At 29.4% G+C, this 15,484-nt stretch overlaps 1 protein-coding gene across 1 annotated transcript in view; it reads left to right on the top strand.

Annotated features, from left to right (window-relative positions):
• Positions 1-30: 30 nt before the first annotated feature.
• LOTGIDRAFT_152837 (hypothetical protein) overlaps positions 31-15,484 on the top strand; it is a gene marked incomplete at both ends in the record, with an annotated part of 26,037 nt that continues 10,583 nt past the window's right edge. Inside the window, 2 exons of the mRNA XM_009053347.1 lie at positions 31-93; positions 2,263-2,319. Of these exons, the coding sequence (XP_009051595.1) occupies positions 31-93; positions 2,263-2,319 (120 nt within the window). The remainder of the gene's footprint in view (positions 94-2,262; positions 2,320-15,484) is intronic.

The raw sequence follows: 15,484 nt of genomic DNA, 5'->3' as shown, positions 1-15,484 counted from the left end.
TCAATCGATCGGGCCATAATCCCGTTCAAGATGGCTGCGAATGTGCAGTCTATGTGTCAGTTTTGGAAGACTTTTGATTTGCAAGACTTACAGGTTAGTAATTTATTTATATCATTAATTGCAAAATAGCATATTAGAAGTGAGGATATTTACGATTTATTGTCTGCTTCGGTCGACACATGACGTGCGCTGTAGACCTTTAAACATTGAGATGATATTGATGAAGTATCAACGATAAATCAATATGGCCGATAGCGTATCGGAGTCTTTGTTCTAGATTCCAGCATCACTTGAACTAATCATGCGTAAATAATTCTGAGAGCTTATGCGGTAAGTATTTGTAAATTGTCAACATTCTGTTCGTTTTGAAAACATCATTATGATCATTTTAGTGATGTATACTTGTCAATTTTTGTTAGACAATTATTGGCCAATTCTGAAAATGAAATTTGGAACCAAACATGTAATTTGACACCTATAGTTGGCTGACAAGTAAATTATCAAGTCTACCACTTTGCAGCTGTGGAGTTGGTAGTGATGTCATGAAGGGGTTAGGCTCTATGCTCCGATTTGAGAATCGGATTGTAAACAATGTGTGATTTGTTAGTAAATAAGAGAAGTGTGTGGTATGGAATTGTTGATGAACTAAGGATTACTATAGTGGAGAGTGTTTTCTTTACTCTTTCCACGAGGTTTTACTTGGATATCTCTCCAACATAATGAACCATTTAAACTTGACACCTCACAATAAGACTGTAGCTGATAAGATTATACACAAATGTGTCTTTAGGCATAATAACCCACTGATAAACTGATCAAGAAAGAGAGATGAAAGATTGAAAAGTATGGTTTCACTTGATATTTTTAAATAAAAAATCCAATAGAATTATGTCTGAGTCCTGAAAATCGACATTATTTTGGCTCTTACTCATATCCTCAGTCAAAGATCATTTTATGGAAAATGTGGTACAAATATAGAATTGTGGTGTGATTTGTTGATTTAGTTATTTTTGGCAAATTGACAGGAGTAGATAATGTGAATTTAACCCATTATATCTTGTGAGTCACACGGACATGAAATATGCATTAGATTAACTCTTTCCTATTAAGTAAAAGTTTATCAATTGTTTCATTTTTTATGCACATGTGCACCTCTTAATTAAAACCAGAGTTGACATATCTTAAATTCTGAAAGTCTTTTTGTGCATACTGATAGCTTTAACATGTAAGTTCAAATAAATCATTATGGCTTTTGTTTCATTCTTTGATAGTTTGTTCGTGCTATTTGCAATTCTAATTCTGATTTGATGTGAAGATTGACATTTGAAGTTGAATGCATACAGCATTGTTTTGTTATGGCCAAATGCATTGTTTTCAGATCACAAACATTATGAAAGTTCCGGTAATAATATCTCACATGTTTCTTGAATATGAATAGATAGTTATTAGATGTTATAAGAACTGATTTACCAGTTGACTAATGGAAATAAACAAGAAGTATCATCTGAATTGAAATAAAATTTGTAAAATTACTGCCAGAATTAGGTACAAAATTGATGGATAAAAAAAAATGTAAATTTTGAACTAATGATGTAGGTCAATTGTACCAGAATGATCTGCACATTATGCTATATAATATCTCTGATAAACATGCATTTCTAAAGAATTAGTTACAATCCGAATTTTCGAGTATCAAGTACCTTTAAGAACACACATTGATTAGTTGCTTTGAAAGATTAAAGACAGGCTTAACAATGGTTATCAGATGCAAAAGTCCACAATTAATGATTACCAGACCTAGAGATAGGAGTTTGTTGGACAAGTTTATCACTGATTTTTACAACTGTTGTTTATTTGTTTACCCATAACTTCACAGATAAACAATAACACCATAAACCAGCAATTACACTTAGTGTCCATTGGTAGTGATGTACTAGATACTAATACTAGCAATAGGTAGTAAGTATGAATAATTGACATGTTGTGTACCTTGTATTTCCCTTAAATCTTGAGGCCATAAAAACAATAGGTTTAATTGATAAATTGACGTTTTTATTTGTGTTACTTCTTAATGAAACAACTTATCCTTGAAGTATATCCTTTTGCAATATAAATAGAATTTTTCTCCCTCCAAAAAAATAAAGATGATTTCAGGCATCAATATTTGGAAAATTTTACTGCAAAGTGGAAAAAGTGGGAAATGGTCTAAATTGAAACAGAAGCACTATCTAAACAACATGCAGTAAAAAAACATCATTTCAGGTTCTAACACATAAAAAAAATATGGTTCCAAGAGCCAAAACTTCAAAAGGAAAGCAGGTACCTCATTGAATAATGTACCTCTGATTTTTAGTTTTCAGTACTGGCAATTGATTCAAAATAAAACTAATTAAAAATTTATATAAGTTAAACAAATGCTGGGGGATGGTGAAGATATTAATAAGAAAACAGATTTCATTGCAGTTATAATCATTCATATAATGATCAATATAGAGAGAGGCATTCAGCATGTAATTAAAGCCAACTGATTTTCACTTACATAATTTCCCCAAATTACCAAATCTTAATGACTTTTCAAGATGCAAGAAAATCTGCTATGTTCATGATATCTTTTGAAATCTTTCATTTCAAAGACATAATAAAACTGGTTCACAAAGAATTACTCAGAAGTTTAACCATGTCAAATATAAAGGCTTGACATTAATTAGCTTTTAGGTTATAAGATGTTCAATCATAAAGGGGGATTGTTAAAGCAAAAACATCTATAGATTACCAAAACGCTGGAAATTCCATGGTTATTAAAATTGTTGTTGCTTCATGCTGTAATCTCACTTTTAAAGATCAGCCTATGATTATCAGCTCATCATTATTGGCCCATATTGTCTTAAACTTTTTAAAAATTATTTCTTTATCCTTGATCTTTGTTCTTTATCATCTATTCTTGGTAAAAATCTATTTTGATTGATTTTATATAGGAAGGCGGAAAAACTTTGAATTTGAAGAGCTTTCATTTCATTTCCATTTTAAATATTACTCAGTGTTTCTAAATATTGATTGTTGGATATTTTAAAGGAAGATGATGTAAAAGGTATAAAGAATCAATAAAATAAATAGATTTTCGAAACCCATCCTTGTTTTTTGCATCAATGTTCTTTTCATGTCTATTAGCTTATTGATGAAGCTGACTGAGATTTGTGATTTTTGTAAGAATTCAATTCTATGGTATATTTGTCAATACACAATGTTACTAATGTACTTGTATTATGAGAGAATCCGGGAACAGGAATTCAATTGATGTTGGTGGCTGTATATTGATTTGGTGAACAATAGGTGAACACTGTGTAAAGCTAATCATATTGTTAAGATCTGTGACATTTCATGTTTTTTAGCTGCATTGAAAGTTAATTTTCCTATTTTGTATCGATTGGCTTCAATCGTGTGAAAGCTGAGTATTATGAACACAAAGAAAGTGGAGGACAGAAGAGAATATAATGTGACAAAGTTTTTCTATCATCATTCTCTCCATCCTTCCTACTGATCAGTCTTTATGAGTTATAGACACAAGACTCCCTTGAAAATCAATAATTTCTTTTTGACACAATAGTTATATTGATTTTTTCGTCTTTTGGTACAACTTTCATTTCACCCACAGATGATGATTGAATCAAATGGACAAATTGAGTTAAAAATTATCGATTAATTCTCTTATTGATTAGTAATTTCTAAGGATAACAACTAATGTATTTTTTCTCTCAATTCTGTTGCATCTGGGCATAAACAACTTTCTATTGAAAAATGATTTCAATATTTGAAAAATAATTTTTTATTATTGATTTGTATTAAAGGGATTGTAAAGAGGTTTTCTATACTTTTGTCTGCATTTGGACAGTGATAGCATTAATGTGCATCATTCAAATTTTCAGTCAGACATTTGTGGGTCTTGCAATTTCACTAAACATAAGCGCTTATAATGAGGAGCTTTTGCAATATTGATATCGAATACTGTTAAGTATTTATAAAATTACCATTTTATTTTATTAACAAGAGTGAATATCTATTTCGTGATTTTAGTTTTGTCATCACTCAATATCTTGGATATTCTACTCTTTTTTTCCTGAAAAAAACAAAAAAAGATTGGATTGAAATTAATTGATCTATTGATTTGATCAATGGACAAAAAGTAATGTAGGTCTGTTCACTATTTTTGTGGCATCTGGCCATATAAAGTATTGATCATTTACAGTTCAATATGAGGCGTTTTATTGATCTGAAATTATTCTTTCCAAAACAAATGCTGCTCATTTTAAAAAAAAAAACATGTTGAAAAGATTTCTCACAGCGTAAACACATGTTCAATAAATATAAAAACGTCGAATAGAAATGATTTGATATCTTGGCGTGACTTTAGATTGGAATTCTAAAAAGAATTTATTGATTTTATTGAAGAATTTCAGAAGAGATTTGCCATCTTGCTGACCAATTGATTATCTGAAGGTTTCGTTTGTTGAAACTGACACAAAATCTATTAGAAAATCAAACCCAGCTTTGAAAGCTTTGCTATTCACATGACAAAAATTTCAGTCTTTTGAAGGCTTTCCGATGGAGATAGTGATTTTGTATTGATTTGATATAATGCAAACAAGATGATAAATAACTCAAACGGTGTGAAAAGGATGGAAAAAATTTTATTAAATATTTTATCAACAATGACATGATCATTATAAATTGTGTCATGGCCATTTTTCTGAAGTTTTTTTTTTTTTGGAGAATCATTTCTTTAAGCAATTGTATATGAAATTTGGGAGAACATTTGTACATAGTTTTATTGACTCAGTAATTATGCAGTGTATATTTGTAAAATCAATTTGTCTCTTTGATATGAAAAACAAATTTTGATAAGAGACAAAATAATATACTCATTTATATACAGGGATTACTCAGACACGCAAAAGCAGCTGAAATCAATAGAATTTTATCTTGTGTTAGCCTCCTGAGATACCAAATTTGACAACTCTCTTTCATTGATTTATTGACAAAGACTTGAATTGGAGACTTTCCACCAATCACTGAGTGTTGGTCAGGTCCCCAGGGGACAGGCAGGGACAACTCTGACATTCACCAATAATATATTGATGAGAAGAGAAAGACAAATCGACACGACTCTTAATCTTATAATGGATTCTCTTTCCTTTATTGTTGCAAGTTGGACCAAATAATCACTTGACTTGAATAATTAGTGGGTTGGTTGGAATTAGTGAAGATTTAGAGAGGATTTCAACTGTTGTTAATTAATTTTCCATTCTGACTATTATCTGAAGAATAATTGAAACCCAAAACCTTTTCAATTTTCACTCCAACCCATAGTTCTCTTTTCCTGTGCAATGCTCAATATTCAAGGTTAAAAAAATTAATTATTGAAATACGATGATTCAAATCTTCTGATCCATATTTTTTTTCCTGGAAAAAGTATCTTATAGCAACAAGAGTAAGGAAAGTTATTTAATCTGAAACTTAGAAACTTATATTAATTGTATAAACTGATATAGCTAAATTTCCTGTAAGATTGAACTTTCGGTTATCAGTTTCCATTTTTATTACAAGTCTTTCATTGTTGCCATGTGTATTATTTGGGTACAATGGGAATATGATGATTTATTGCCAATAGAAAATAATTTCTCCTTATCACCTGATCTTTTTAACATTTCTCTGTCATTTGAGAAGTAAGTTAGGGAATGTGGCGACAATTTTCCTCCAGTGATTTGAGAATTAATACATACGATTATCTGTTGATTTTTTTTCTACCGATATTATCAATTGAAGGGCTGTCTAGATATTTGAGATATTGAACGCTCGACTTGTTTACAAAGGGATCTAGCTCACTGAAAACTTTACATGCTTAAATAAACCTATTCATCTCCATCTTCTCCTTTTTCTTCTCTATTGTTAGGTGTCTTTTCGGACAATCAGACTAAGCATCTGTCGAAATTATTTTAATCGCAAGTTGTCAGACTTATTATATGATGTAATATAGAGATATTGTATTTCAATTTATATCGCAAACCTTATCAAGCGTGCACTCAATTAAATAAGAAAGAAATTGAATATGAAAATGTGCGGTAATCTGAAACTTGCATTTTTTGATTTTTGAATAGAATTTGAAATTTTATTATCAAGATCATATTAAAGGGTGACAATATGTAAATTGGATAAGAATTTGAACTAATGTGATTATTTAATCGTGATAGGGTATTATATTTTAATCATGACTAAAGCTATAAATTTATGTATCAGATATCAATATGAATACAAGTGTAAAGTTTTCTCAGATCTGAATTTTATTGTTGAGATATTTTTAATATCTATCAAATTAGATAACTTTCAAACTGTTCTTTTGAGATTTAAACATACTTCATTGCAAATATTTTCTGGAATAGGTCATGACTTCATGCCTTTCAATACCATGCAGTTCTTGTTCATAAAAAATGCATTAGAATAACCCTGAGACCCTTGAGAATTTTATTTTCTTACATCCTTTGGTTGCAGCCTTGAGAAGTAAAATCACATTAAGACATTGTTAGAAACTACTATCTATTGAATTGTTTTGAGGGAATAATCTGCTATTTTCAGTGAAAAATAAAAAAGTAAGTCAGTATGTCAGTGGCCGTCTGTCAGTTGGTACAACCTGAAACTAATTGAAATCACAGAGACCAATCTGACCTCTTTTCAATCATTCTTATCAATATAACTCTGGTACATTTGATTTTATTTGGCATTTTAGATCAACAAGTTAGATTCATCATGGAGCGATTTTCTGAAATAGTTCTGTAAGAACTTAAGCATGATATTTTGTTTTTTTGTAAGCTCAAAAGGTTTCTGTGAGCAAGGATGTGCAATTTCAAGTCATCAAAATCAGCTTTCACCAAAAGTGTAGAAAAAGACAGATATCATGATGACAGCTGGAACTCATTGAAATCATCAAAGTTGTATGAATTTTTGTGAAAGACAAAAATGGAGAGTTGAATGGCGCCAAAAAGTTGAACTTTAACATTCGACAATTTCAAGTCTATGTATCAATGTATATAATATTGGAGCTAGAATGTTGACTATTGGTATATAGGATATATTGAGTGATAAACCATATGGTAAACATTACATAAGTCATTGTTAACTTAGAGCCCTATACTCTTCTTCTATATGCACAGTCTTACTGTTTAATCAACATATTGTAACATAGATCAAACTCAGTGTTTTGTTGAAGATATCAAAATACTTCTATCAAATATACTTGATTCTGAATCTAATTTGGTAGGAGGTTTTCTGAGCTTCTTTTGGTTATTGGTGAGCTTTAGTGCTGCAGTGGCTCATTGAATAAAATAATTGCTCACTAATTTGAAAGTTCTTGGTGCTATCCTTGTAAGGACCAAGAAAGTACCTTTAGATCTTTCAATTCTGTTTCCCCCTCACAGTTAAGAAGCTCAGTTCAAGCAAGTTTTCTCTTCAAATTTTCATCAATTTCGTTATACCCCTCAACTTGTTCAAACTGTTGTACGATCTGTGCTATTTCAAATAAGTAATAAATACAAAACTTTAGTATATTTATAAAATAGTATAGAACATCAGTATTACATGTTTTTGTTTGTATGTAATCCTGTTTTAAACTTACTAAACAAATATTGATCTTTCTTTCCAAAATATATAGAGTTAACTCATTAAAAAACACTGCACCCTTTGATGATCATTAAGTTTTAAATAAATGCAGAAATGTTTGGTAATTGATTAAAAACATGAATAAACATTGATTGTTTTGTTGCACCTCAGTATGAAAACAGTTTTATTATATTCATGAGAGTGAAGATTTATACGAGGCTTATTGATGTACAAATTATTTTTGATATATTGAAAAGATAAGCATCACAAGGTTTGTGAATTTTTGATACTTCGTTCCTTACAGCTTTGGCTTCACTGTCAAATTTTGAAATTGGGTTTTTGGATCCCATCCAATTTATTCAGAAATGAAAATTACACAACTTTTATTAATTGTAGACAAACTGAATATCAAAGTTTCATTCTGAAAAATGACATGTATAACTGAAATTGTGCTCTTTAGTATTAGCTTATGACATAAATGTGAGGACTATATTCAAATTGCTGAAGCTTTTGTAATGAGATAAGATTCACAAATTTTAAAAATAGAACAATGAGATTCTTCTAATTCTTCAAACTTCAAAAGACTGGGTAAGATAAAGTTGATGACAGATTCCCTATCTAGAAAATAACTCAACAATCAAATTGGACTTTGAAAGTGGAAGAAAGAAGTAAAAAGGGTGATAAGAAAAGAGAGTTAATCAGCCAACTCAACATTTGGTTGATCTTTTTAATTGGTAATAATCTAAGAGAATTCTGAAATGTCACATAGATTAAATGTCCAAGTATAACAAACATGTCTTCCTTGAATCTATATGACTTAGTTTGAAAAATAAACAGTTTCTTGAATATCACTAATGAATCTTTGATTATTTTGCCTTCTTGATCTGGCCTACAAAGTCATGGTCAGTTGTTGTTTTAAGATCAGTGGTCTTTGAGAGAATCAATTTGTATTATACAGATTGGTTATAGGAAGATATCAGATGTCTGTTTCTAGTTCTCTGATAGTGAGGTAGGATTTGTGTTTTATATTTTAGCATAAATTTCACGTTAATCCTTTATGGTCAAAGACTGAAGGGATCAACCTTTTTAGTAGTTTTACCCGATATAGCTGACAATTTATGTATTAAACCTTTTTTCTGTTGCCATTTTCAATATATGATTTTAAAGTTGTCAAATCCTGACCAGTGATTCACTAACTATTATTCATGTTTAAAAATGAATAAACCAAATGTATATAAGTTTTGAATATTTCCATCTATTATACCTATATTATGATCATGAACATCTTTAGTGTAAATTGTATTAAATTAATTATGAATTAATACTGCATTGTTGTTTACATCTGAAGAATTGAAATTATAAGTTTTTATGTTCATCATGTCTGCTATAAAAAAAATTCACAAAAAGAAAGTTAATAATTTCCTTGTTGAGAAATTCAAACAATCAAAATGTGTCATTATGTAACTTCTCCCCTCAAGATGAAGTGAGTGACCCTGTAGTTTAAACAATAGTGACACACGCATCAGGAAAAACACACCGATTTGTGTTGCAAGTTGGATTTTAAAGGTGGTCTCCCCTTTTTTGCTTTTCAATTTCAGAGGTATAAATCATTATTACGTTTAATGCTGAAATTACAATTCATGACCATTTAGAATTGTGAGATTTGGTCTTGCAGGCGTCATTGTTAATGCCAAAATTGACATTTGTTTTTGTGATTTTATAGATCAATATGTTTTGAAGCATATTGCTTTAAGTGCTCTCTATTCAGTCCCAAAAAAAAAACAAACAGCAACATTCTTATTTGGTGTTCCTTTAAAAGTGAGAACTTGACATTACCTTGAGTGTTTTATGCAAGTTTTTATAGTACATGTTGTATGGCAGAGATTGTCATTACAGTGACAAACCATAAGAAAGTAACTTGTTGTTTAAACACAAAGTGTTTGACTTGTGGAAGACAAGAATTTTACATTCAATTTCTAATGAACATTAAAGCTTTAAGAGTGTGCAGAAAGAAAGCTGACTGGACTTGAAAAAATATCCATTCTAACAAAAATCTAACCAGTTATTAAATTCTTATCTGCTATTTCACTGTGGCAAGTATGTCACACTCTGATGAAAGGTTTCTGTCTCAAGAATCTCACAAAACTAGATATCTTGAGACTAAATGTATATATATATTCAATGAATGCCAGAATATATAAAGCACAACTCATATCGGATTTGGTTGCCAAGTTTCTTTTGCAATTCTCATAATTTGAAATCATTTTGCAATGTTTTTCAGTCGCTCATTGAATTCCAGATATCTGTCTTTGGTATTGTAATTAATTGACATATCTTCAGTAAAAAGCAAAGAAATTTTTACGTTGCCGACACTCTGTCTGAAATAGTTAACTCATTTCAAAAACTCCAAATTAGATCAATTTTATAAGGAAATATTGATATAGTAGAATCTTTTGACTGGGCATTCTCAAGTCGTACAGAATTCTTAACACGTCAAAAACACATCAACCATTGAATTGAAATCAATATAGGAAGGTAAAAAACATATCGCCCAAAATTTTACTGAAATTATTGAGAAGTTTACAAGATGTTCTTTGTGCTGAATCAATGACAATTTTATGGGAAATTTCTGAAACTATTCAAACAATATCGACTATAACTCTTAGACAATTGATTGTAAACAGTTCTCCCAAATTATTGAGTACACATGTATGGTTTCAATCAATAATTTGGCGCTATGAACATTCCATAAAGGTCCCTTGCTCACATTTATAAAATAACTATTTAGTTTAAATATATAACCTGAATTTCTAAATAATCAATATTTTGTTTAATTGTATTTTAAACATTACAAAAATAAAGTGTAAGGTCGATTTCAAATGATGTCAAAAGTTCAAAAAAAGTGGGAGTTTGTGTTATCAATATCTTACTTCAGTATTGATGAATTTTTACATCCTAATTTTTGTGGATATTAAGTTTTTTTCTGTCTTTTTTTTTAAGAAACACAATCTAAATATACCTTGATACGTGAACATCAGTATTTATAAATATTATACAACTTCACATCTTATATTTATTTATTTACCTAACAATAAAAAACGGCAAACAGAAGTGTGCAGCCTTCGAACTAAATTTACTTTCATGTACGTGATCATTATCCGAAGTGCCTACAGATTTCAGATAACAAATTGAAGACAGATTAATATATTTGCACGCAATCTGGGATGTGTTGAAATGTTTTACGTTGCACAATCAGCTTATCAGTGACTTGGTTCATCTTATTTAAGTAATTAAATAACCAATAAATCATTGTCAAAAGATTGGTAAATTTTAATGAGCAGGCACAAGCCTTAAATGCCGTCTGTATCTACTAGACTCATCATTTCTAATTTAATTTTATCTCCTATTTTGTCATGATATCATTTAAGTTTAAATCTGAACAATTCTATTCTAGGTAATTTGGAGAAATTAACATTGGTAATAAAAAGATATGAATTTAGAAAAACATGAGTATGCTTCTAAATCTTGATGATCTTAGGATTTCAAAAGATTGCTTCTTGTTAAAAAATGTTTTCTGGGTTGATGCTATTTAGGGTTGCTTTTGGGGAATAACAACTGAATACAATGATGTGTATATAATAGAGGATTTTTTTTTTCTGTGCTAAAAAAATGGTAAGTCTATTGCAAGATGGAAAATTAAATAGAAAACTACAAATAGGCAATTTCCTTTAAAGCAATTCTGAACAGGAAAGCAAGAAATTTAGAACATAAAAACTGGTCAAATATAAAATTTATATGTATTTATACTTGTCAATTGTCAAATTTGATTATAAAATATTTTGACAATAATAGACTGGGTGGCTCCTTGTTGATACTAATCGTATTTTTATTAAAAACACATCATTATACTTTGGTGCAACAAAAATCATTTTTTGTTTTTTTAAAACCAAAAGTTGATCAAGTTTAAAACAAATAATATTGACGCAGATGATATTATGTGGTGACAGGTTTTGTCTATTTTTTGTTTTTGAGAACTTTTATAGAAGATTATGTGTTATATCTTGAAATGTATTCAGGTTTTATGATTTGTTGTCAGTGATCATGCACACTAACAAAAATTTCCAATATTTGAAGAGTAAAATCATTATTCAGAGTACTTTCTATCCTGACTAGTAATTTTTCAGTTGAATAAAAAACAAACTCAATTAATCAAAAAAGGTTAATCTGTGTTTGGAATGGGCATTTAAAACCAATAATTATGTAATGTTAAATAATATTTACAGGCCATTTGACTTGGAAGTTGAACTATATAATGGCGCCTGTACTTATCATGACTCACTTGTCAATCTAAGACTCTAACCGATTGGTAAAAATATTCCCATAGATCTCTCTACTAGCAAGCTGTTATCTATCAAACCTTTAACCTCTATCTTTGTTTTAAAATCAATTAAATGAGGACTGGTGGCGTCAGACACTGCCTGATAATATAAGTTCTATCTTATTTATAGTTTAGGCGATTAACTGGCGCTAGAAACAGATGCATTAAAGATCCCATTTTACTATCAAAGCTGTCACAATAATTGAGTAGAATCTGACTTGAGAGATGTAAATGATGATGGTACTGATCATATTTCAATGGCGGCCAATCAGTGATCTGCTCTCAGACTAGTCGTCACTTTAATGAGCTTCACATGATCTGTTTGGTGTTTATCTTATGTTTTTTGTCTAACAGATTTCAGGGATTGATTTTTTAACTAGATCAGATTTTCAGGTTAAATAAAGTTGAATGACGGGATTCATTTCATGCTTTGAAGATCCTTTTTTTTTCATAAAAGTAATGGTATGGTTTAATACAATAAATAAATGCAGTATAGTTGAGTAAGTCTTATTTTTTTTTGTGTAATTAGGCTAAAATAATTGATTCAAAAGATTTCAAATTGTTATGAATTGAGAAAGAACTGTATACAAAGTAATTATTTTTCTGTTGCTGATGTGACTTGATACATGTTGCTAGTGAAAATTGCAAAATCACATCTGTTACTGATGTAAAATACAATATCATATCTCTTGCTGATATAAAATACAGCATCATATCTCTTACTGATATAAAATACAATATCATATCTCTTGCTGATATAAAATACAGTATCATATCTCTTGTTGGTATAAAATACAGTATCATATCTCTTACTGGTATAAAATACAGTATCATATCTCTTACTGGTATAAAATACAGTATCATATCTCTTGCTGATATAAAATACAATATCATATCTCTTGCTGATATAAAATACAGTATCATATCTCTTGTTGATATAAAATACAGTATCATATCTCTTGCTGGTATAAAATACAATATCATATCTCTTACTGGTATAAAATACAGTATCATATCTCTTGCTGATAGAAAATACAATATCATATCTCTTGCTGATATAAAATACAATATCATATCTCTTGCTAATATAAAATACAGTATCATATCTCTTGCTGATATAAAATACAATATCATATCTCTTGCTGGTATAAAATACAATATCATATCTCTTGCTGGTATAAAATACAATGTCATATCTCTTGCTGGTATAAAATACAATATCATATCTCTTGCTGGTATAAAATACAATATCATATCTCTTGCTGGTATAAAATACAATAACATATCTCTTGCCGATACAAAATGCAATGAGCTTCCTGTTGCTAATGTTAAAGTGTAAAATGCAATATCATATCTCTTGCTGATATAATGCAATGCTGATGTAACATGTAATATTATTAGAAGAATGAAATTCCAATACATAAATACCAATATGATTAGTAATATACTGGTAGTGTAGACTATTGTTAAAATTGACTAATATGAAGTGTTTCCTGTAATCAATGATATAAGAGACTATCAATAGGTTGATACTAATGAAAGAGAGAGGATGATATTTGATATTTGTTTTACTTTATCAATTAATTATATACCAGCTAATCAAATGTCAACCAGATGTACTGGTTTAATATACATACTCTATTCATTATCTGGTGATCCAGGTTATTGGTTGAGATCAAACTCATTGAAGAAAGCATTAGTCTTGGTATCAAAAATTGTTTGTGTATGATTGAGTTATGAACTCACAATTTCTTTAAGCAGAAATCATAAAGTTTTGACAAATTATTATCATAATATACTTATTCAAAGAAAGACAAATTCAGCAAAGTTGACACTTGAAGAGTTTCCTCCCATCATGTCAACGCTTGCAGCACATTATGCAATATTAGGATTTGAAAGTACTCCATATTTTATTACTAAAGTTAACGTTGATTTACATTGTATATTGAATATATTGATTTGAATAAATATATACTATTCTAGCGTTATTTGTTATTTGGTAGTAAAATTGATTCTCTTGTTGAATTATTTCAATGTCACCAATATGGTTAACATATCAATGTAAAAATTCAATTTTAGTTATTGACAAATCATATTACTGGAAGTTAATTTTTCAAGAATCAGGTAAATAGTGTAATTCTTCTTTAAACAAATTCTTCTCTGTTAATCAGATTATTTTGAGGGGCTAATTCTCCAAAAAAATATCTGTATTTATTTCATTTCAATTTCAATGGGTCACCCCTATTTAAGACTTGATTTAAAGCCAGTGTCTACCATATTTGATTACATGATCTCCCATCAAAATGTTATGTTTGAAATGATAGTACCAAACCATATTACTACCTCTATAACCAAGAATTCAGAAGTTTTTCGCAATTCAATTGATTTTCAAAGACAAAAGCAATATAATTGTGCTCTTTATATTGAGAAGAATGAAAACATAAGACAAGTGTTTTTGCCTTAAGAATATCTTGTGATTATTCTCTATACACTGACTAAAATGATAATATACTATAGAACACTAACAAGTTATTTAAAGATGATGCTCCAGCCTTCGATCTCAAGTGGGATGGTCCTATCATTTGACCTTATTTCTTTGTGTTTCAAGATAACCAAGTAAATTGAACACAGCTATGATAGGGGAGAAATTTGATACTTTCTCTTTGCTTTTGTCCTGTTTCTTTGTCCAACTCACAATTGATAAATCTAACGAAATATTTGGTCACCTTACTGATTTCCATATGGCTATAGATTTTTATTCAGGTCAGCGATTTGGCCTTTGTTTTCCTAAGATTTAAACACCACTCTATCAGTGAATAAGATGGTCTTTTAAACTTTTCTATTATTTATTTACCTACTGGGGTATGAGCTAATGAGATTCTCTGACACCATATCTCTTCAACTGTTCATCAAATAAACCCCATTTACATTTCCTAGTTCTAAAAGCTTTTTCAAGTTGTTGAACTTTTCAATCAATGATTAAAAAAGCTGACTCTTAAAACTCATTAAAAGTTTGAAATGTAGTGAAGATAATTAGTAATAATGATAATATATTACCTAATTTTTAATTGAATTAATGTGTAAATTGTGAATTCAATTCAAAATTTAATCAGATTAAACATAAATTGTAAGAAAGTTGCCAAACAAAGAAAATTCTTCAAGATAAAAAAATTGTGAAGGACTTAGTTTTGGGGTTTGATACCCGGTATTGATTTGGCATAAAATATAGAGACACACTAATTTGGCTTCCAAAATAGTATTAACATGGAAATAAACATTTTTGGTTTGGCGCCAAAACTGTTTATAATGATACTTTAGTGGTAGAAAGACAGAACTAATTCAAACTGTTTTATATATTTCATTTGCACAGTGATTTTGGCTATTGTGGAAAATTAGATATAAAATACATAGTCTTACAGTTCACAGAGTAAAACTTGATTTTCGAAATTTTCCAAATAT

This window comes from Lottia gigantea (genome assembly GCF_000327385.1).
Source record: "Lottia gigantea unplaced genomic scaffold LOTGIsca_2, whole genome shotgun sequence".
In the NCBI taxonomy this organism is placed as follows: domain Eukaryota; kingdom Metazoa; phylum Mollusca; class Gastropoda; family Lottiidae; genus Lottia; species Lottia gigantea.
This window is presented reverse-complemented; position numbering and strand designations above follow the sequence as displayed.